At 39.2% G+C, this 23,478-nt stretch overlaps 1 protein-coding gene across 1 annotated transcript in view; it reads left to right on the plus strand.

Moving 5' to 3' along the window:
- Positions 1-23,478, plus strand: part of PTCHD4 (patched domain containing 4) — a 199,906-nt gene that overhangs the window by 49,958 nt on the left and 126,470 nt on the right. Inside the window, exon 2 of the mRNA XM_066252961.1 lies at positions 6,420-6,900. Within this exon, the coding sequence (XP_066109058.1) occupies positions 6,420-6,900 (481 nt within the window). The remainder of the gene's footprint in view (positions 1-6,419; positions 6,901-23,478) is intronic.

A 23,478-nucleotide genomic window follows, 5' to 3' on the forward strand; every position in this document is an offset into this window, starting at 1 on the left:
ATATACGGCTATAGTCTCCTAGCTTAGTAATAAGCATATGGAATTGCATTAATTCTTTATTAGAGCATTTTAATGCTTTAAAGCTTTCATTTTGAAAATGACTCATTTTTCTTTTTTAACTAAATATCTTGTAGGAACTTGCTTTCTCAATATTTGCTTGTTTCCTTTAAATGTGAAGCTGTGGAAAGAAAATTCAAGATTGTTAATGGTTTTATTTAAACCTGTCTTGTATGTATTCAGGGTGTCCTTGGGTTACGATATACAACGTTTTGAGTTTATGATGCTTACTCCCATAGAATCTTTAAAAAGTTGAGACGTGAGTGTTTCAGCTTACGCCATTACTGTGGTGCTTACGGACTACATGGGCGAACTAGTTTGGTTGCGTGTGGTGGAAGAATACACAGTAACACGGCATATCAGTGAGGGTCTTGGCTTCCCCCAGTACACTTACCTACACCAGTATGGACTGTTAAAAGGGCAAGTGTTCTGTTTGTGTTAGGCTAGGGTTATTTAATTTACACCAAAATTTGGGTTACGTCACTGTTGTAGGAATGAAACTGTGTCATAACCTAAGGACCCCCTGTTCTTGATACTAAGTATAAAACAGAAAATAAGTTAGGAAATATATATGAGGAAAAATTTTGTTTAAACAAACAAGCAAACGGGAAAAAAATCCCCCCCCCAAGAAAACCCCTTACAATTCCTTTAGAGATATCACTATGTACTAAACATAGGAAGGTGTTTTCAGTATATAAAAGACAACTTACCATCCAAAAGTTTCCAACTTCCTCGCAGAGACTACCTCATCAGAAATCAATGAAATTTTAATACTTTTCTTGAACAGGAGCTGTGTTTCCGCATTATTTTACAGCCACAGAAAATACCTTAATGTCAACCTAGCACATATATTGAGCAGCTACGAAACTTACTCCCCTGTAATTTCAAAGCATCATTGAGTAATTTACCTTCTGTACAATTGTTTTTAACAATTAATGTCTCTTTCCTCTTGAAGCTCTTTAAGAATTTTATTCTTTGATTCTATCTCTGAGAGTTTAATTTTCTTTACCACTCTAGAGCTGTAGTTTGGGTGGGAGTAATTTTAAGAGCTACAGAGTAATAACTGTATACTAAAAAACAAAGCCCTAAACAGCCCAAGATTCGTTTCTTTTATGGCATTACTGCTCCTGGAGAGATAACGGGATGAAAGGCTTCATGGCCGTGAGGTAGCACCGTGACCTATAATCCATTTATTCACCTTGGGACAGTTTACTCGCCAGAGACTGACTCAGCTGACAGTTTGTAGATGCTTCATCAAGAACCAAAAATACTGGAGGGCCTGTCCAACTGAGTTTTTCCCTCTAGAGTCCCCCAGCTCCCTGAATCATAATCCCAGTGAGCGTTCCCACAAGTAAAGCATGTTATATCTCTGTTTAAAACCCTCCGGTAGCTTCCTACCACAGGACTACTGACTCCGACTCAATAAAGCTTTCATGGCCCTGATGGAAGAAACCCTGCTTTCTTCTCTGGTCTCAAATCCCATCACTTCCTTCAGGTCCTTGAACATACTATTTTTTGCCTCAATCAAAGTGCATACAAGTCCTTTTCCTAGCTACTCACTAAGTCCCCCATCCATTGACTAGCTTACTCTACATTACTGGTTTGCAGTAGAAGTAGAAGAGAAAGTATATTTTGAGAAAATATTTCACTAGACTAAGCAGATTAAAAAAAAAGTTAAAGTTAGTTTTCTTCTCTATCAACTTCTAACTTCTGTGTACACCTCTTTTCACCTGAGGCCCTACTGTCGTCAGAGACTTTGAGCTGTCTCTTACTTCTCTTCTTCTTAGCGAAGTAGTCTCTAAAAATAATGTACGATTAGTTACCACACCTAGGACTGAACTCACTGAGTTAAATATTATGAAGTGTTTATTATAATCAGACTTTGTTCCAAGCACAGGGAGGTTTTCAGTGAGCAAGATAGGAAAGGGGCCAGTTTCAATGAGCATGCATTCCGGTGGGGGAAGCAGAAAAGGCAGATTAAATGATGACATAAAAATCACTTCAGATAGACATAGTTAGCAAGAAGATCAAATAGGACCATAGGACCATATGATAGAGTGATTGCTGAGAAGGAGGTGTCTAGTTTAGAACATGTGATTCAAATAGTCTTTTGAAGCTAAGATCTTCATGAGGGCATAGCCTGGTCATATATATGACTGGAAAAAAGGCATTCTAGGAAGAAAAGATGGTTGGTGCAAAGACCAAGAGATAAAAATAATTCAAGTAGTAGGAAGAAAGGCCAGACAAACTGGAGCAGAGTTCATGAAAGGAAGAGTAGTAAGAAAAGAGGTATGGAGCTCAACCATCAGTGGGCCATGTAGGGTGTGTGGACCTGGTAAGGGGTTATTATTTTATTCTTTGTGCAAGTGGAAGCCAGTAAAAGGTTTGTTTTTGTTTTTTTTTTTGTTTTGTTTTTTTTTTTTGTATTTTTCCGAAGCTGGAAACGGGGAGAGACAGACAGACAGACTCCCACATGCGCCCGACTGGGACCCACCTGGCACGCCCACCAGGGGCGACGCTCTGCCCACCAGGGGGTGATGCTCTGCCCCTCCGGGGCGTCGCTCTATTGCGACCAGAGCCACTCTAGTGCCTGGGGCAGAGGCCAAGGAGCCATCCCCAGTGCCCCGGCCATCTTTGCTCCATTGGAGCCTTGCTGCGGGAGGGGAAGAGAGAGACAGAGAGGAAGGAGAAGGGGAGGGGTGGAGAAGCAGATGGGCGCTTCTCCTGTGTGCTCTGGCCGGGAATCGAACCCGGGACCTCTTGCACGCCAGGCCGACGCTCTACCACTGAGCCAACCGGCCAGGGCCCAGTAAAAGGTTTTAAGAGCAGATATCATGTGATCACATTTCAAACTGTGCAGATTTGTTCTGGCTTTAATGTGCAGAGCACACTGAGGAGGAGCAGACGTGGACACAGGGACACGAGTTAGGAGCTTCCATTCATCTCATCTTAATGATGACAGTTCAATACAGTGAAATACTGCAGCAGGAGAGCAAGGAAAGTAATCTGTTACCATCTTGTCATATTTTTATTTTAAGATTAATCTTCATTAAAACATAAAAGTGATTTCTGCACTTAAAGGGATTTCAGAATTTGCATAGGAGGTATTTTATTGGGAAAGGAGAAAAATGAATCAACACATGTTAAATGATAGGCAGTTGGTTTAATGGAAAGGAAAATATTGAAAAAAAGGAGCTCTACTTGTAAAACAGTTTTCATGGTAAAGAGCATTTAGTGGGGAATGGAAGCCAATGTGGCTGTCCTGAAATCACCCCCGTAAGAGTCTAGAAAGAACTGGATTTGAGGTTGTCTCAGTTTAGTTGGAGCCCTGTGTTTAACCCTTTGACTGGGAGATTTACCTTCTATGAGCCTCTAAGTTTGCTCATTTAGTTAAACAAAACAGTTCTACCTAGTGAGTGGAGTAGATGTAAAAATAATCAATTTATGGCTTTATTAGTTATAATAATATGAATCTGACATTTAGATCCCTTCAAAATAGCTTTAGAGATGGTATTTTCATAGAACAATAGAGCTAAAAACGTCTTCAATATTATATAAACATTTACTTATATACGTCATATCTGCTTATCTTATAGATAAGGAAACTGAACCCTTTGGGAAATAAACCAGACAACAGATTCTCATCCAATTAGTATGAGATACACACAGCAACCCAGGTTACACAATACTTTATTTTGCGTTCTTTCCATTAATTCCCACAAAACATCTTTCAAGTCCAGAGGAAAATTACAATATATGTTATATTCTTTCTTTGTTTCTTCTGCATAGAGGCATCTATGAATTGGTTAATTTGGAAAACTGAAGAATTTATCACCCACGACAAAATACTAGAATTTCCCTTCACAAATAATGTACTAAAGTGTATATCTCAGAACTGTACTGATTAGGATGATTAGGCCAATGCCTTGTCTCTGATGTGGACCACTCAATAAAGCTTTCAATTCAAGGACATCCAAAGACCTTGCTTATTTTGTTTTGGTTCATAGAGTAATGCAGATTAAGACAGAGACACTCATTCTATTTGTCACATTGACTTGGATCTAATGGAATGAAAGCGTATCTTTTTGAAGTAATTTTTGTAAAAAATGAAAACCAGACAACCTCAAAAGGGGGGTGAGCAGTTAGCCACCATCAATGAAGATCAGTTATTTAATAATCTATATTTGCCTCTTTTAAAATTTTTACTTTTTTGTCCAGACACATTATCAAGACCCTCTTTGATCTACTATAATCTCCAAAAATGAGGCCTCGGGGATGCATAAATCTTTGTTCCGCCACTAAAGATCACAGAAAATCTTTTTTACTATGGAAATGGGTAAAGGCATTGGGAAGTGTGTATTCTTCAGTGAATAAATATAGCTCTTAAAATACTCCCTCTTTCCAATAATCAAAAGCACAAGTCAGTATCACCAATGGGATTTCAAAGAAGTAGACACAAGGGTGGATTTTAAAATTATGCCAAGCTTAAAACAAAAATAAACAAGCCTAGTTGAGGAGCAATGTGTCCTGGACTGAGAGATTGAAAACCATATTTGACAATCTCGGTGCCGGGTCAGGGTTCCCCCTCCTTTGTCAAGACTTTTCTATCTTTTCAGTTATAGTTCATTGGAGAACCCCCAGTGTCTCCTGGGGAGAGAGCCTTGTGAATCTACAGCTGGAATTTTAGTTTGATTCTTATAAGGAAAAATGATGACTTGGAGGTGGGAGTTAAACCAAGTGAAGGAAAAAAAAAAAGAAACTCAAGTTCTTGTTTAGAGCTATATTGTTCACTTTCAGTTGCCTAGGTTGAGTTAAATAGAAAGATTGTTTTTATTGAACGTGTAGGGAAAATATGGGTATGTGGAATGACTATGAAATTTCTCTCTCTCAATTCTTGATGATCCGACTTGATTCTACTGACAGCATGTGTCCTCTCTAAATTTCTCAGACTGTTTTTGTGTTTGCCGCACACTCTCAAGCATTAGTGTTGTTTCTGGTGCATGTTAAAAATACAAATACAAACAAGACCCTCAGATATAGGTCTGTGGACTAAACAAGTCCAAATTAATTGTTACACATGTCACCTTGATGTATAAAACCTCGCAGTTCTGTGAAGACAACCATGGCTATCACACTGCTTTCTTGCCCTTTCACACTGCTCTTCTAGAAAGAATTGTTTCTTTTTCTGATTCTACTCTTTTATGCCCCCATGAGATGCACACAGTCTGTTTATGACATAAATTTACCTTTGTGTCTGTGTTCCACTAAGTACCTACAGGCATATTCAATGCTACACACTCCACTGTGTAACCTGAGATTGGGTTCAGTAGTTCCTTTGACAACCTTTGGCACCGTAGTGAATGATGGAATGGCTAAAGAAAAAAAAATGTTGATTAAAATTTGGTGATGGCTGTCAGGGATTTCATTCTAAGTGTTAAGACACATAGTTGAGAATTGCTGTTCTGAACCTGTTTAGGCAAATCACTGTTCATCTCAGAAGTGTCCTAAATAGATAGGTTTGCTTCTCTTATAAATATCCAGCTCTCATGATCTTATCTATTCTACCTTATGTGAAACTCTGAAATGAGATGACTTTTGGCAACCCCACCTGAAATCTTATCAGTCTCATTTAAGGGGTTTGATCCCTGTTCTCTGTGTTGAAAAAGGTCAGTCTAAGACTGAGGCAGGTGTTTGGAGAGGAAGTTATAATGAGTGAATAGGTGCTCACATCATATTTTTTAAATCTTTCAATAATATAAAAATTAATTGTAAAAAACCTCAATATCTTCTTTTACTTGTTCTGAGATGTGCAGTTGTAGCCCCAGAATATACAGGTTGCGTATGAATTTTTGTAATGTTTGTGTGTGTTTATGTGTGTGTCGGTGACTGTGTGTGTGTTAACTCTAGGAATTTTAACATACATTTATTAAATGTACAATTAGTTTAACTTTTGAAATGTCGAGTCATGTCACGCTTCAATTTTGGCTGCAACTGAATCATCATACTTGATCCTGTATTCAGACATTATAATAGATTTTTTTACATAAGGAAATGGTGGGAATGAGGGTGTGGATGAGATCAAAGTAATATTTATGTACATTTCTTATGCATGTGGCAAGACTTGTAGAGCTTCATAGTACTCTTTGCATCTTATCTAATCCTGATCATCTTGCATGGTATCCCGTGTGGCTTCAACAGGTTGAATATCAAATCCTAACATGTCACTCCACCCACATCAGTTCCATAATTGCTAACACCTATCTCTGCCTTCCTGTGCTCTTCTTTCATATAGAGTAAAAGCCTGCTCTAGCGGAATGTGCATCTCTCGGGTAACTTAAGTCTCCCCTTTTTCTGTTTTCAAGGATGGGAGAAACAGTTTTATTGGACACCAACTGGGCGGGGTAGTGGAAGTGCCAAACAGCAAGGACCAACGGGTCAAGTCAGCCAGAGCCATTCAAATCACCTACTACCTCCAGACCTATGGCTCTGCCACCCAGGACCTCATAGGGGAGAAGTGGGAGAATGAGTTCTGTAAGCTTATGAGGAAGCTCCAGGAGGAGCACCAGGACCTCCAGCTCTACTCTTTAGCATCCTTTAGCCTCTGGAGAGACTTTCATAAGACCAGCATCTTGGCCAGGAGCAAGGTCCTGGTGAGCCTCGTGCTGATCTTGACCACAGCCACCCTCTCCAGCTCCATGAAGGACTGTTTGCGCAGCAAGCCCTTCCTGGGCCTCCTGGGGGTGCTCACTGTGTGCATCTCCATCGTCACGGCCGCAGGGATCTTCTTCATCACTGATGGGAAGTACAACTCCACCCTGCTGGGAATCCCGTTCTTCGCCATGGGTAACTATCCATCCTTGTGGTAATCGGATTCTTACCGGTTTGGGGCAAGGTAGTACATTTCTTGGAATTCTCAGGTGGAGATCTGTTTTCATTTTGCACTGGTGTGTCTGTGTGATTTTGTAGACATTTACTTGGGGTGGTGTCTGTTTCACTTTATTGTGCCGTTCAGGAAGTTTTGAGCTGAGCAAGCTATTTTTTTTTTTTTCATTTGGGTCGGGAAATGGAATGCTGTCAAAATATTTTGAAATTACACCATGTTGTAATTGTCTGCTCAGCTGCTTCAAAAATTATAGGTCAGGGATTCCAGAGTACAGATTTAAAGAGATCAAAAACTTTCCAGATTTTCAAGCAAAAATTTTATAGTTTATATTTATGGGCATCCTCAAGCTGCTGGTGCTGAGGAGTGAATACCATAGGATGAAAATTCTGAGAACCACGGATGTTCTCATCTCAAAGAACTTCCTTATTAAACTTTACTATGTCATTTCAAAGTTTTTGGCCAGGAATATACTCCCCCACATCTATATAAACTAAAACCTTCCTGCTGCCACTTAGAAATGTGTCCTGCAATTTTTTTTTCATCTCTGTTGAAAAATATTAATGAGTATCCTCAGTCAAGATAATCCCCTTTTGTAATTTTTCTCCCAGACTTATATAAATGGTCTAGAAAAAGGTGTGTGTGTGTGTGTGTGTGTGTGTGTATTTGCAAAAGAGGCGACTGAATCTTGAAAGAGAAGTGACTGATAGCTCAACAACAAAGCGGATGGAGCTTATCAGAAAAGAGATGTTAATGGGGATAACTGTGGAACTGCAAAAGAGTTCTGTCAGATGGGACATAAGTCCCTACATTGAGTGATTTGGAGGATGACATGTAAAAATGGCCTCTAGATGGTGAACTGACATGAGCAAGAGAGCGTCAGCTATAAAGTAATTGTTTTTCTACTCCTGCTTAGAATCAGCACTAAATTACAGTTTTAGTACTAGAGGAAAAAGACACAGGTCACAAAGTCATCTAGGTGACCCAGGCCCTTTTTCCGCACCTTAACAAACATTTTCAAGAACAACACTGAAAAATGGATTCATATGGTAGGTACTGAGACCAAAGTTCTTTATCCGGAAACTCAACTTCATTGTGGCTCTGTTAAGTTAGTTCATCTCACTGAGCCTCAGTTTAAATGAAGATAATAATTGCATCATCTTTAAAGAATTGTTTGTTGAGTTTAATAGAATATAAGAAAGCTAATAGTGCATAGTAAAAACTCAGTAAGTATCAATGAGTTTTAGTGGTTAAGGTAGTGTGGATTAAAAGATGAATAGAAATAACCCTTGGCTTCAAGAAATTAAAAGTCTTCCTAGATTTTGCATGTCATCTTTAAATGCATGCTCATCTTGTTAATAAAAAGTGGTTTTATTTTTCCCAAAGAACTATATGAAAAAAAAATTCACCAGTGATAAGGATGAGTCTAGATTTGAAACACTTATACTTGCTAATGTTTTTTTAGCTCAGTCTCTTGACTTGAAATACTACTATAAGATTCATAAAAATTATACAGCATGGATCACAAATAAAACATGACTCATTCCATGCGATTTTACTCATGTGCGGGATATAAAACTGAAATTCATAGACACAAACAACAGTAGTGGTTACTAGAAGGAAGGGAGGTGGGGTGGTAATAGAGGAGGCCAAATATATGGTGATGGAAGATAATTTGACTTTGGATGGTGGGCACATGATGCAATATACAGATCACGTATCATAGAGATGTACACTTGAAACCTATATAATCTTATTAACTAATGTCACCCCAAGGAATTTAATTAAAAAATAAACAAAAAGAAACATGACTCATTCAAGACTGACAAATTAGATACCTTAAAGCTTCCTGGAGTCTTTCTCCAATTTGTGTTAATCTAATTAGTCAATGGAAAGTTTTCTCAGGAAAACTCTATAATACATCAGATTTTATATTTCATACAAATAAAGGGAAAACTTGCCTCTAGTGATGCTGAATTGTAACACAGGCTCTACAAAATCAGAGTGATGTTTCTATTCCTTAAAGAAAAATCACACACTGAAACACACAGTTTTTACACTCTCCTCCTCTCTAAATGATCTGTAACATCATAAATCAACCCTGGACAGTGTAGATGCATACTTATGAAACCTGGTGAATAGTTTCCTTTCAGTATTCCTGCAATTCAAACTCTTAAAATATTCTAAAAGGAACTCTTCTGTTATTTTCTGAAACATCACAATAGATCTATAAATATATACTTATTTAAAATATTTGCTTTGTCAAGGGAGAGTTTCCATTTTTGTGTGTCTTGTTTGTTTGTAAAGTAAAGATGCCGACTGAGAACTAGTAAAATGAAGCAAATAATACTTTGCAGGGTGAGGAAATCTGAGTCTTCCTCTCAGCTTTTCCACTGTCTTCATATGTTTTAGTGGGCAATTATGTGTAGTCATTTGTCCATTTGTCTGAATCCTTCATATATTAAATGAAAGCTTTGGACTCTTTAGTCTTATATTTTGAAGATCCTAAAATAGTATTCATTTTATTCTCAACTGAGGTTAGAATTTGATCATTTCTTTATAAAAACATTTAAAGTATATATGATCCTCAAATCTCTCATCTCCAGACTCCTTTGTAAAGTGTGTGTGTGTGTATATGCGTGTGTGTGTGTGTAGGGAGAGAGGCAGAGCCTTAGACACACAAAGTTATGAAACACAAAACTCACGTCTCCATGAAGGCAGAAAGGTAGAATGGAATGTTGAGCATCAATAAGTTGAGGTGACAGACCTGTAACTTTCAGTGGTACACAGCATGGGTTAAACTAGTCCTTTAAAGAATCACAGTTAATAAGGTGCTAAAGCTGGAATTAGGTGGCTGTGAGACAGGGAGCATTTACTCCATTGTGCTCTGAAATTCAAACCATTCACCCTCCTTGGAACCAACCCCTAAAGCTGGGTCTGTTGTGCCTGCTCTTCTCTTCCTGAGTCATCCTGTTCTTGACCACCTCACTTCTTTCTATATTGCATCTCCCTGGTTTTTTATTTCTGTTTTTTTTTGTGTGTGTGTGACCATTCATCCACTTAATATCCCCAATGTCATTTCATAGTCATATATATTAGACCTCTATATCCTGCATTTTTAAAGTTGGTACCAATTTTCATATTTTGTTCTGGTGTCCCCCTAAGTAATTTATGATTGTCTAATAGTATATTACCAATTTAGGTTTAGAAAAGACAGTGCTTTTAGGCATATGTATTTTATGTAGAAAAGATATCAGAAAGAGAAACCCAGACTTATAATCAAGTTTGAAAACCACCTGAAATGGCCCCATTTACCTCCAGCCTAATATCCTTTTTCTATACAAACTTAAAGCAATGAGAATGCCGTTATTTTAATTTAAAACCGGTTGTCAGCATTTTTTTTCTTTTGACCACACTTGCTTTGTGTGGATGGTCTTCTCTCCCTGCCAAGAAGAAATGTGGGCTAATGTTGCACACCAATGCCAAGCTGTCTCTGCTGTATCTTGTTGGTTCTCTGCGGCCAGTTGCCAGGGACATTATCAGTAGCTTTGGTTCTCTACTATTTTTGCTGTCCATCCTGAGTTTGTTTTATATTCCAGGAGTCTTAATTTAGTCAGTTTGATGGCTCTGGACATATGCAGATGACTTGTTTTTTTTTTTTTTTTTTTTTTTACGTGAACTCAGAGTTTCCAGATATGAAACTTTTATTCTTCATTTAAAACTGAGGTTCATACTCATGTATTTATTAGTTTATTAAAATAGTTATTGAGGCCCTGGCTGGTTGGCTCAGTGGTAGAGCGTCGGCCTGGCGTGCAGAAGTCCAGGGTTCGATTCCCAGCCAGGGCACACAGGAGAAGCGCCCATCTGCTTCTCCACCCCTCCCCCTCTCCTTCCTCTCTGTCTCTCTCTTCCCCTCCCGCAGTGAGGCTCCATTGGAGCAAAGATGGCCCAGGCACTGGGGATGGCTCCTTGGCCTCTGCCCCAGGCGCTTGAGTGGCTCTGGTCGCAACAGAGCGACGCCCCGGAGGGGCAGAGCATCGCCCCCTGGTGGGCATGCTGGGTGGATCCCGGTTGGTTGCATGCGGGAGTCTGTCTATCTCTCCCCGTTTCCAGCTTCAGAAAAATACAAAAAAAAAAAAAAGTTATTGAGCACCTACTATGTTCCAGATATTTTGGGATCTATATTAACAGGTGTCCAATAGCATTGTTCAAGTTGTTGCCTGTATAGATTTTCCATTTTAGGCCTCCAAAAAGAGACATCAGCCAATATGCAAATGTATATAAGCTATGTAATATTATTGATAAATGATATCAATTTTAAAATAGGATAATAGATAGGGAGCATAGGTGGTCAGAGTAAAGCTTTTCTAACAAAAAATTGAGGCCTTGGCTGGGTAGCTCAGTTGGTTAGAGCATTATCTTGATGTCAAGGTTTCAGGTACAATTCCTGGTCAGGGAACATACAAGAATGAACCAACGAATGCATAAATAAGTAGAATAAGTGGAACAACAAATTAATGTCACCCTCGCTCTAAAAAAAACCAAAAAAAAACCCCAAAAAACAAAAAACCAAACAAAGGTAAAAATCAGGAAAAGAGGAAATTGAAGCAGAGAACTAAATGAAGCAAAGAAGGGGCCATGTGGCAACCTCAAAAAAGAGTTTCCCTGACAAAGAGAACTATATATTCAAAGGCTTTGAGATGGGCCTTGCTTGGTGAAGTTAAGAAAGCAAGAAAAGGAGTGTGGCTGGAGCAGAGTGAGGAATAGTCTGAGTATTATGAAAAGGGATTAGGGAGGTAGTATAGAGTCAGGTCAGGTAGGGCCCTGAGAACTTGAATTTAGTGTTTTAGACAGAAAGGTATCCAAAGCATTTTGAGACAAAGACAAGAGAATGTGATCTGACTTATACATTAAAGCATCTTTGTAGCTATTCTGTAGCATCTTCCACTGCAAAAATGGAAATTAGTCTATAATAGAGCAAGAATGATTACAGGGTAACTGTATAAAAGTTATTGCAAAATTTTCATGGGATATAATGGTGCCTTGAAATAGCATGGGAGCAATGACAGACGTTAAAAGGGATTAAGCTCGGATATATATTTGAAAACGAAACTGACAGGACTAGCTGAAGGACTGGATGTGATGTGTTATAAAAAGAAGAGTCAAGGATGACCCCAAGCTTTGAGGACTGAATTAGTAATAGAAAGCAGTTACCACTTCCTGTCATAAGAAGATTGTGGGAGGAATAAATTGTGGAAAAAATTTCTAGAGTTTAGTTTTGTATCTGTTAAGGTAGAGATGCCTCTTAAGCATCCAACTGAGAAATGTGGAGTTAACTCTATAAACAGTATGTAGATCAGGTCCAGAATAAAATCTGTACATTGAAGCGAAAACATGAATTTTGGATTCATCTAGCACGGTTAATAATGAAAGACGTGGAATCTGGTAAGATCAACTCGAAAGATAAATGCAAATGGACCATAAAATTCTGAAATCTGATCCTGGGACCATCCCAAAGTCTAGAGATTGGGAAGATGACCATGATTCAAATAAAGACACTAAGAACAATCAGGCAGTGAGATTAAAAAAAAAAAATCAAGAGAATAGTGTCCCAGCAGCTAAGTAAAGAAGGTGTTTCATGAAGGAGTAAAGGATCAAGTGTTCCAAAAGCTGCTTAGAAATTGTGTCCAATGAGCTGGGCCCGGTGGCGCACCTGTAGTCCCAGTGACTCGGGAGGCTGAGGCAGGAGGATCACTTTAGCCCAGGAGTCTGGGCTATAGTGCGCTATGCCGATCAGTTGACTGCACTAAGTTCGGCATCAATATGGTGATCTCCCGGGAGTGGGGACCACCAGGTTGCCTAAGGAGGGGTGAACTGGTCCAGGTCAGAAACAGAACAGGTGGAAATTGTGTCCAATGAGAGGTGAGAATTGGTTTTGTATTTAGTATTTTGAAGGTCATTGGTGACTTTGACAAGATCTGCTTTGGAGGAGTGCTGAGGGTTATTTAAAGAAGTTGAAGAACACTTGGAGGGTAGCAAGTGAAGACAGTGGCTAAAGATAATTATTTGCAAGGAGGTTTGCAATAAAGGAAAACACCAATGATCGTATGATGATGGGAAGGTGCTTTAAAGAAAGCCTCTTAGTAAAGTAGGGAGAGAAGGAACTTGAAGAAGTAATATCATTGAATAGGAGAGACAGGACTGGATTCAGAGCTCAAGTAGAATCATTGGCTTTACATAAGAGCATGGGCAGCTCATCTACAGTTACGCAAAAGGAAGAGAAAATATACGGACAGACCCAGATAGATTGGCACATGTGGGGGTGGGAGCATGTGGAAATTCTTTTCTGTGGCTTCAACTTTGTCAGTAAAATATGAAGCAAGTATTCAGACGAGAATAAATTTGGGGAAGGAGGTAGTGATTTGAAGAAAGTGATGGAACTTTGAAAAAGTCACTTTGGAAAATTGGAGAATGAATTTAAAAAAAACTCAAGACAATAACTAGGAAGCACTGAGGTGAATTGAAGTCTGTGTACATGAATTTAAAAAAGAAATCAGTTAGCATGGTCGATGAGTCCTATTTACTCCTTGCCCAGCCTTATATAGTATAGTTGCTTCAGGGAGGGGTTGAGTAGGCATTGAGATAAATTTGACTACAAAAAAAAAATCCCAGAAAAATAAAAAAGAAGGATTTATAGTGTATCAGAGTGACTATAATAATAAATCATGGCCCTGGCCAGTTGGCTCAGTGGATGGAGCATTGGCCCAGTGTGCAGAAGGCCTGGGTTAGATCCTGGGTCAGGGCACACATGAGAAGTGACCATCTGCTTCTGTTCTCCTCCCTCTACCTCTTCTCTCCCTCTCCCCCTTTTGCAGCCAATAGCTCTGTTGGTTCAAGCATTGGCCCTGGGCACTGAGGATAGCTCAGTTGAATCCAGCATCAGCCCTTGATGGGAGTTGCTGGGTGAATCTGGTCAGGGTGCATGCAGGAGTCTGTCTCTTTATATACCATCTTGTCACTTAATAATAATAGTAATAATAATAATAATAATAGATCATAAAAATTATACTAGTTAGGATCAGCTAGACAATGTTGCAATAACAAATAATGCCTTCAATTTACTTAGCCTAACACACAAAGGTTTATTTCATGTTTGTATGGGGAGTTTGGTGTGGGTAAGGAAGCCCTTTTTGGCATCTCTCTATGAACAAAGAGTTAGAGATCCAGCATACCTCCATCCTGCAATTCTGTCTTCTCAATTTGTGCCCCTAGTCCAAAAGGGAGAACCATTAGAAAAATCATACTTACTTACAACAGTACCCAAAGTGATACAGTTACTGTAACTAGAAAACAAACCTGGATTGGGGGTTATCTGCCACTCTTAATGTTAATAAAGAGAGATAGGACAGAGTGAGGATACGGTGTGTCATCAAATTGCAGCAACTTTAGAAGAGAGATGATTACTGTCTAAAAGAACTGCCTTAACACAATCCTGGTGCTGGTGATTTTTATAGAGTTAAGGAGCAAAAGAAAAAAAAAGGGGAAAGTCTTTGCATTTAACGCATAACAATATGCATCATCTCCTCTGCAAGTCCTTTTGATGTAACACAGGCCCACTCAGTAGGGTCCTATCTGGTGTCCTTGGTAAATCTCCAAGACAACCAGGGCAGGTGTCTCCCAGGAACAGCTGGACCTGTCACCTCTGGGACAATCTGCCTCTGGGAATTATCTGTGAAAATATTTCCTATTTCTTAGGATACAAAGTAAATGTTAAAGATTGGCAGGCTGAGTTTCTAATTAGTTTATAGGCCTTGACTTTTCACAGTAAATCCTGTGGCTAAGCTTTTACAAACTACTATTGTGATTTAAACTTCCCTGATGGTCAGGTCCCTCCCCGATGTAAGACATTTTCCCCTTGCATTCCTGCCATGGTCAACTTTTTGCTACATTTCAAAGCAAAGGCCAGAGAGCCATTAGGGAAGACTAGCAAGCAGAGGAACTGTCTCCTCACCTTACACATATCACCTATTCATTACAACTAACAGTTACTATTACTGAAGCCAAAGTTCTCACTTTTGGGCTTCTCTGTTATTACCTGTCATCATATTCTATTGGTCAGAACTGGACAGCTGCCCATCAGCTAACTGCAAGGGAGTGTTGAAATGCCTTTTCTATATAAACTAAGCCAAACAGTAAAGGAAATGAGGATTCATTCCCCCATCATCATCATAATAAAAAGCTGATTGGGACAAAATATTATGATTCTTTATGGGATCAGGAAATTGTTTTAAATTGGAGTCTGTTATGCACTATCTATTCCTGTAAAACAAACATCATGAAACTTGGTAGTGTAAAACAGCAACCCTTTCGTTATGCTCATGCATTCTGGGGGGCGGGAGGGAGTAATTTGGTAAGGTCACAGTAATGTCAGCTCTCCCCACCTCTGTGATGTATGTCTGAAGCCTCAGTTGAGATGCCTTAAATAACTGAGGGTGACTTGAATGTTGAATGGCTAGATTAATGATGGCAATATCAACCCCTTCCAAGATGGTGTCTTTGCTCACATGGTGGGTACCGCATCTAGTATTTCTGAAAGACCATCTCAGCTGGGACTGCTGAACATTACTTCTGAACATGGTCTCCCAAAATACTTCCAATAGCACTTGACCTAGGGTAGACACTCAATAAATATATGTAGGACTAATAAATAAGTGCTCTTACAGTGTTTCTCAGATGGGTCACCGTCTATTAGAGAGTTGTTAGATCAATTTAACGTACTATGGTCCGCATTTATATTTCACTTCAAGGAAAAGAATAACCTATTAAATTATTTTTCTAAACACAATAAAAAAAGATAAAAGAAAAAGAAATAGGACATATTCCAGAAGGTGTTGCACTAGTGTAGTATTATTGTATCATACTTTTTGTTTCAGTTTAACATATACATGTAAGGTGTGTTTTTTAATGTGGGCCACAGTCAAAAATTTTAGAAAATCACTCTAGAATCTCCTCTGGACTAATATCTGAAGCAGATTACACAGACAGGTGGAGTTTTATTGATGGAGAAAACTCATCAGAAACTTAGGTAGCAGCTCCTCCTGGTTCTTCTAGAGGCAGTATCTCAATTTAGAAAGGAGTAGAATAACCAGGGACATAAGACACTAATTCTTGGACACTTCCATTTCCCCAGGCAAAAACTATCAGTGTGTTTAGCATATAATGGGCCCTCTAAGTCTTGATAATTCATTAAAGTTCTTGTATTGGAAATGTTTCTCAATAAATTGGTTTTGCCACAGAGTTCGTATTACTTAGGGTCATTAAACACATTAAAAGCCTTCCTGTAATAACCTCATTGCTGGGACAGGAAGGACCTTATTATGACATCAAAAATGTTCAATTGAAGCTATTACTCAGCCACATTAATCACAGACACTTTTGGTGATAAAGTTATTTCCTTTGATGATAAAGTTATTTATTCCATTGAAAAAGGGTCCTCCAATGGTGTGAAAATACGTTTGCTTAGAGACTGGGAGTAACAAGAGTTGGAGTCCAATTCAGTCTCTTTCTATTATCTACTAGATGATTTCTCTTTCTGTGTCTCCCATGTTTTTTTCTTTCTTAAGATGAGGAAGTAGGACTGATTGTTCTTTAACATCTCTTCCATCTTGACTCTCTAATCAGTGAGCCATCTATTTGACACTCGGGCTGTATACCACCTCACCTAGATTTTTGACTCATTGGGGGCTGAAACTGAGTCTAACGTGGCATTTTTCTCAGTGTCTAGCACAAAATGTGTATAGTATACATTTTGCATAATACTGACCTGTGGATGGTCTGTGACTGTTAAGGCTCTTAGAGCAAGAAAAGTCTAAATGTTTGGTTGTTTTTAGCTTGTATATTTTAATGTCCTAATTTTTTACGTTATTCTTTAGTTTTAATTTCCTTATATTGATCTGTTCTTCCGTTGTAGATGTGAAATGGTCCTCCTGGGGAAGACATTTTTAATTAGTAAAGACATTGTTTCACTAACTGGTTTTTGTAGACTTTGAAGGAGGTGGCAAAGGAAGAGATCTTGGCGTACCAAGTAAGAAGTTGAATTTTTGCCAAGCATTTAAAGTAGAACTGAATACTATGTACTTTTTATTGTATAATACTATACACTAGTTGTAATTATATGTCCTGAGTCCTTAAGATTCTGTGTTTTTTTTTGGAATCCACCGCTAATTTTGCACTTTTTATTGCCAATAAGCTTTTTCCAGGGGTAGCTGGAGTTTAGGAGTGAGAGCAAAAACTGTTACATAGTAGAGTTTTACTCAGGGTGAGAACATATGGACCCATTTTGGTGATCTTTTTTCTCTCAGGAGTAGCTGATGTGCTAGTTTAGACTTTTAAGATGGAAAGATTTATAAATAAGCCATATGGTGCCTAATATGTTCTGCCCTTGCTTTTTACCTCTTAAATCAGATTGTGAATCAGGCTTGAATACTTAAGCAGATGGGGAAATGAGAGAGGCATCAATTTATCTTGCACAAGGTAGAACTATTAATATGCCAGGTGCTACCAACCCTCTAGCATGGACATTTAAGCCTTCCTGAAATGCATGTCTATCACAGGCAACTTTATCCTCATTAATTGAAGTCAACTTGACTGTCATGTCAGAACCTCCCAAGAAAAAATATTACCGATGCAGGAGAGCTGCAGTTGCCAACGAGAATGGGATTTTCTGCAGTACTCCATCAAGGTAAATGCTGTATCAAGGTAAATGTTGCAATTTAAACTCTTGAAACTTGAAAGGTATAAAAGCATCAAGGTTTATGCTGTTGTTTTTTAAAAGAAAAAAAGTCCTATCTAGATAAAAATCATTTAAAAACTGGAGACTGATTTCTTGGATTCAATTCTTTTTCTAACAAAAAAGGAAATTAGCAGGGAAACACAAAGTCAATCCTATGTTGATTTGAGGATCATAGAGGCCAGCCTTAAGCTTCTGAGAATTGAAGAATTCCTATGCACAGATTCCCACCTGCCTTCCTGGAACACTGGTTTATGTACGGTGTGCATCAAGTAATTATATGTCAGAGTTGTATGTTCACGCCATGGCAAAACCATATTATTCAAGCCTCGGCTTATAGATATTATGCGTCCTTAGAGAAGTTATAACTCTGAGTTTGAACTTAATATAAAAAAGATGCTGCTATTTCTCCTACTGCTTCCTCACATTGACTACTTGGCTTAAATTGGAATAAAAATATAGCTGGGCCAGTGATATTATCAATGATTGTTTCTGTTTTAAGTTTAACATCCTAAACATTTACATATTACATTTAATAATATAGATAATATAATAAGATAATATAATAATATAAAGCAGTAAAGTATTAGTTAAGAATATTTACTAAGGCCCTGGCCGGTTGGCTCAGTGGTAGAGCGTCAGCCTGGAATGCAGGAGTCCCAGGTTCGATTTCCTGCCAGGGCACACAGGAGAAGCATCCATCTGCTTCTCCACGCCTCCCCCTCTCTTTCCTCTCTGTCTCTCTCTTCCCCTCCCACAGCCAAGGTTCCATTGAAGCAAAGATGGCCCGGGTGCTGAGGATGGCTCTGTGGCCTCTGCCTCAGGCACTAGAATGGCTCTGGATGCAACAGAGCAACACCCCAGATGGGCAGAGTATCGCCCCCTGGTGGACATGCCGGGTGGATCCCCGGCAGGCGCATGCGGGAGTCTGTCTGACTGCCTCCCCGTTTCCAGCTTCGGAAAAATGCAAAAAAAAAAAAAAAAAAAAAGAATATTAAAAGAATATTTACTAATAGTATTTGAGAAACATAATAGTTAATGGTATAAACAATAATGGCAAGGAGATAATTTTATCAGAAAAGAATTGTGTAAATTATTAAGTTAAACTACTTTTTTGCACACAAAAAAAAAGGAGAGAGAGAGAGAAAGAAACAGGTTAATGGTTAATTTCATTGAATGGAAACCAACCAAGATCACATATACATGAGAGAGACCTGTGAAGTGTTCCTAACGTGCAGATCTGGGTGAGATTGTGATAAACATAGCGAGAGTTTACCATAATCACAGTAAATTGACAAATTCAGTCTATAATTCTATCACCTTTGACTTTCTTTCCTCTGTCATGGTCAAGTGCTGAAGCAGTTATATATATTTAACTGTGTTGGCACAATGTGTCATGAATAATAAGCTCTTAATAATTATTTCTTGAATGAATGACTTGTAATTTCACTAGGTCACAGGAAAGATAAAGGTTAATATTTTAGAAATGTATATAAATCTGTGTATGACATTTTGTGTGTTCCCTTAAAAATTTTAGAATGATGGCTTTGAGCAAAGTTACTGAAAGTGATTATGTAACAAAGGAATTTTGGATCTCCAAATATGTGGCTTTAGTCTTAATATTGAATCTTCTGTTTGGTGCCTCATGTAATTTAGAAGCATTCCCATAGCCATTTTCCCATGACAATGGCTTCCTGATTTGCCCAGAGGTGAGGAGGGCTGCTGTTTCTTTTAAATAAGGGACAGAAAGTCACCAGGTGTTATGCAAGCATTCTGGGAGTCCAGGGACTCAAGGTTCCTCAATCCATTGTGGGTCCTTTGCACAGGAAATAACTAAAATGCCAGCCATCATAGAGTTTAAAGTGAAGGTGAGTTTATTAGTGAGACAGGGAGACAGAGAACGGGGTTCTCCACAGCAGAACAAGCCGCCATCAGTGGAATTTGTTTCCTTTATTGAGGTTCATTTAATCAGGGGTGGGTATTCAAGAAGGGGAAGGGATCAGGGGTCCCCAAACTTTTTACACAGGGGACAGTTCACTGTCCCTCAGACTGTTGGAGGGCCGGACTATAAAAAAAACTATGAACAAATCCCTATGCACACTGCACATATCTTATTTTAAAGTAAAAAAACAAAATGGGAACAAATACAATATTTAAAATAAAGAACAAGTAAATTTAAATTAACAAACTGACCACTATTTCAATGGGAACTATGGGCCTGCTTTTGGCTAATGAGATGGTCAATGTGCTCCTCTCACTGACCACCAATGAAAGAGGTGCCCCTTCCGGAAGTGCGATGGGGGCCGGATAAATGGCCTCAGGGGGCTGCATGCAGCCCACGGGCTGTAGTTTGGGGACCCCTGTTCAAGATCTTCCCCTGGAAGATGGTTAGAGATTTCTCAGAAAAGCTCCCTGGGCCATTTGGTGTCCTTTAATGGGCTTTCCGTTTCCCACCATGGCATCACCAGGTGTGTCATTTAGCATGCTGATGTATTCCAATGAGTGTATCATGTGGCTAGGGCTTACCAGTAGGTGAAATTAGTCGCCATGTTGGATCAAGCTGTGCTCTGCTGGTTTTAAGCTATAAATCCCACAGGGGGTAGTCTTACTTTTTTATTAATAGTTCCTGTAGCTTTTATCTATTGCAGCTGTTTTGCCATCTACCCTGTCCCAGAACTATTCTCAAGCCTCCCCAGAGCCAAGATAGGAGGCTGTATTACTTAATTTTTTCCTCGTAGATTTCTTGACTCTGTTAGCTGTTCTCAAAGCGAACTGGAGGCTCCTTCGGATGTGCTGGGGTACTAGGAGCCTTCAAAAGAACTGAGCCACAGAACGCTGGATTTTTCCTTCCTGCTTCTGACCATGCGTTTCACATTCATACACACACACACACACACACACACACACTTATTTATTTATTTATTTATTTATTTTTATTTATTTATTTTTTTGAGAGAGGCAGGGGGAGGGAGACAGGAACATCAATCTGTTCCAGTATGTGGCCTGACCAGAAAATTGAATCAGCAACCTGTGCTCTGGGATGATATTCCAACCAGCTGAGCTATCTGGCCAGGGCTTAGTTTTCTTTCTATTTTTTTTTTTAAAGACAGGGAAAAGAAGAGAGAGAGGGGAGGGGAAGCACTCATTTGTTATTCCACTCTGTCATGCTCTCCCTGGTGGCTTCCTGTGTGTGTCCTGATTGGGGAGCAAACCTACAACCTTGTTTCAGGACAATGCTCTCCACTAACAGCTAACCAGCCAGGGCCCACATTCATATTTTTACATGACAATTTTTATAAAGATTTAGTTTGAAGAAAAATTCCTGAGAGTTAAAAAATATATATTTAAAAACTGAGTTCTCAACCATTCTACAGTGCCTCGTTCATAATATAATGAAAGGTAACAAGTAAACTTGAGATGAACTAAGCTTATTTTATAGCCTGGGTGGCTTTACTTTGTTAGACAGTTATATCCACATACATCCTGTCATCATTTCATTGAAGTGTTTCTAGATGTGTGATTTTCACCTACAACCTTAAGTTTCTCTGTAGACAAGTCTACCTCTTTTTAAGATGCAAAAAATCTAAAAGGATAGAGGCAGTGAGATTGCACAGTTGGCAGGGGCAACTGACTGGGGCTGTTAAGAGACTCCAAAGGGTAGAATTGTATGTAATTTTACTGTATACCAAGTTAGAACGTCTGTCTTACAGGTCAGGAAATTGTAAAGGCACAGTGATAAAACTAGATTCGCAATGAAAGAAGCCCTTTAATTAAGAGACAAGAGATAATACATCAGTCAAAATCTTTGTTCTGGTAACCTTTCCAAAAAGTGGTCTACATATATCCCCTAACTAAGCGTCTTCTTTTAAGATATATAAAAAAGACCAAGTATCACTCAGAAGGCTTTGTGATGAGCATAAATTAGAACACATTGATAGCTGATGAATTTCCTTGTTCCCCTCGAAGAACGCTGCCAGAACACCCACCCATGCCTCCCAGATTCAGTGCAATTCTCCCCTGGACAGTTCTGTATACACAATACAGACATTGACATTTCTAGACCTTACTGTTTTCTGTTGGCCGTCTTCTTTTGTTGATTAGCTTTTCTCTAAGATGAATCAACACCACTGCTTATGCTAGTAAATGAACTAAGTAATTAGTGTTTCTGATGGTTCTTCTCTTCTATTCCCCCTGTGAGCTTTAGATGAGATATTTCTTTTTGGTACGTTATTTATTCAAGTCTTTTTATCCCTTGGTTCATTCTGGTTATTCTTCATCATCTTGTCCTGGGAGATGAGAACCCTATAGCAGTGGCACATTGTGTGAGCCTTCCTGTATTACCCCACCCACCCCAAACATGCCGTCTACTCAGCTCAGCATTGCTGTGCTTCTAGAGCAGACTGTCCAAGGGAGAAACGTTCCTCCAAGGGGACCCATGGGCTTAGTTGCCATGTAGCTTTTAACTTCAGTCTCCTTCAAGTTCCTTGCTCTGACCGAACTGCTATATATATGCCCAAATACATAGGCTGTTTCCTGTCTCATGATTTTTTTTCCCAGAAATTTCCTTCTATCTCACCCTTGTTCTGATCTTCAAGGTTTAAGTTTCTTTGATTCTATGACATTTTTTAATTGACTTCCAAACCCAAGAATGGCTGATTTCTTGTTTTATCTATCCTTGTTTACATGCTATCTTCACTTCCATTCTAAGCTGTAAAGTCTCCATTAAGAAGGATCAACTGACTCTTTCCGTATCCTCAGCAACTAGAATTGGGGCTTGCACAATCTAGAATGTATTTTGAAGTTATTTTGGGGTTGACTGAATGAAGGACAGCTCTGGCACATTGGCGCACTGTGTATAACCGGGCTTCACCTTGGGTTCCTTGCATAACACTTGAGAAGGTTACTTTCTGTTTGCATTCCCCACATCAACAACAGATTTTTTTCTCTACCATCACTCCTGTGATCTTTGCACTGGAAGGCTGAATTTTATGGCCTCCATCACCAAGACTCCCTTGTCTTCTGGTTTGGGGTCAACCTTGGCCAATAAGGGGTATCACCAGCAGATAATAGGGCAGAAGAGAAAGAGGTCAAGCTTACCGTTGTCATTCTTTTCCTTCCTATTTTGACACTATTACTCTGGCAACAATGTCAGCCTCTGACAGGCAGCCACTCCTCTTTATCTACAGTGCTTACTAGCCCCTGGCGATACTATTTTCTCCGTTTATTCCTTTAGACTTAAAACTGGTATCAGCTTCTTGGTCTTGATAGTCTCTGGATACCGCAGTATTCCTTGTTGTTGTTGTGTGTGTGTGTGTGTGTGTGTATGTGTGTGTTTTAAGTGAGAGAGAAAGGGAGGGACAGATAGTTATGGCACCTTAGTTGTTCATTGATTGCTTTCTCGTATGTGCCTTGAATGGAAGGGAGGCTCCAGAAGAGCCATTAACCCCTTGCTCAAGCCAGCAACTTGGGGGTTTTGACTTGGGTCCTCAGCATCCCAGGTGGACGTGTATTCACTGTGCCACCGCCTGGTTAGGCCCTTGTGGTTTTTAATAGCTCTGCCCATAACTCTGTAAGTGACCTATCAATTAGGTCTTTTCATGTATACTAATTGTTAGATATTTATATCGGTTCATCCTCTCTATCTCTTGAGAGATAAGAAAGAGCACCCTGGCCCTGACCAGTACTCAGTGGATAGAGTGTCGGCCTGACGTATGGATGCCCCAAGTTCGATCCCCAGAAGTAACCATCTGCT

This window comes from Saccopteryx bilineata, chromosome 1, assembly GCF_036850765.1.
Source record: "Saccopteryx bilineata isolate mSacBil1 chromosome 1, mSacBil1_pri_phased_curated, whole genome shotgun sequence".
Taxonomy (NCBI): domain Eukaryota; kingdom Metazoa; phylum Chordata; class Mammalia; order Chiroptera; family Emballonuridae; genus Saccopteryx; species Saccopteryx bilineata.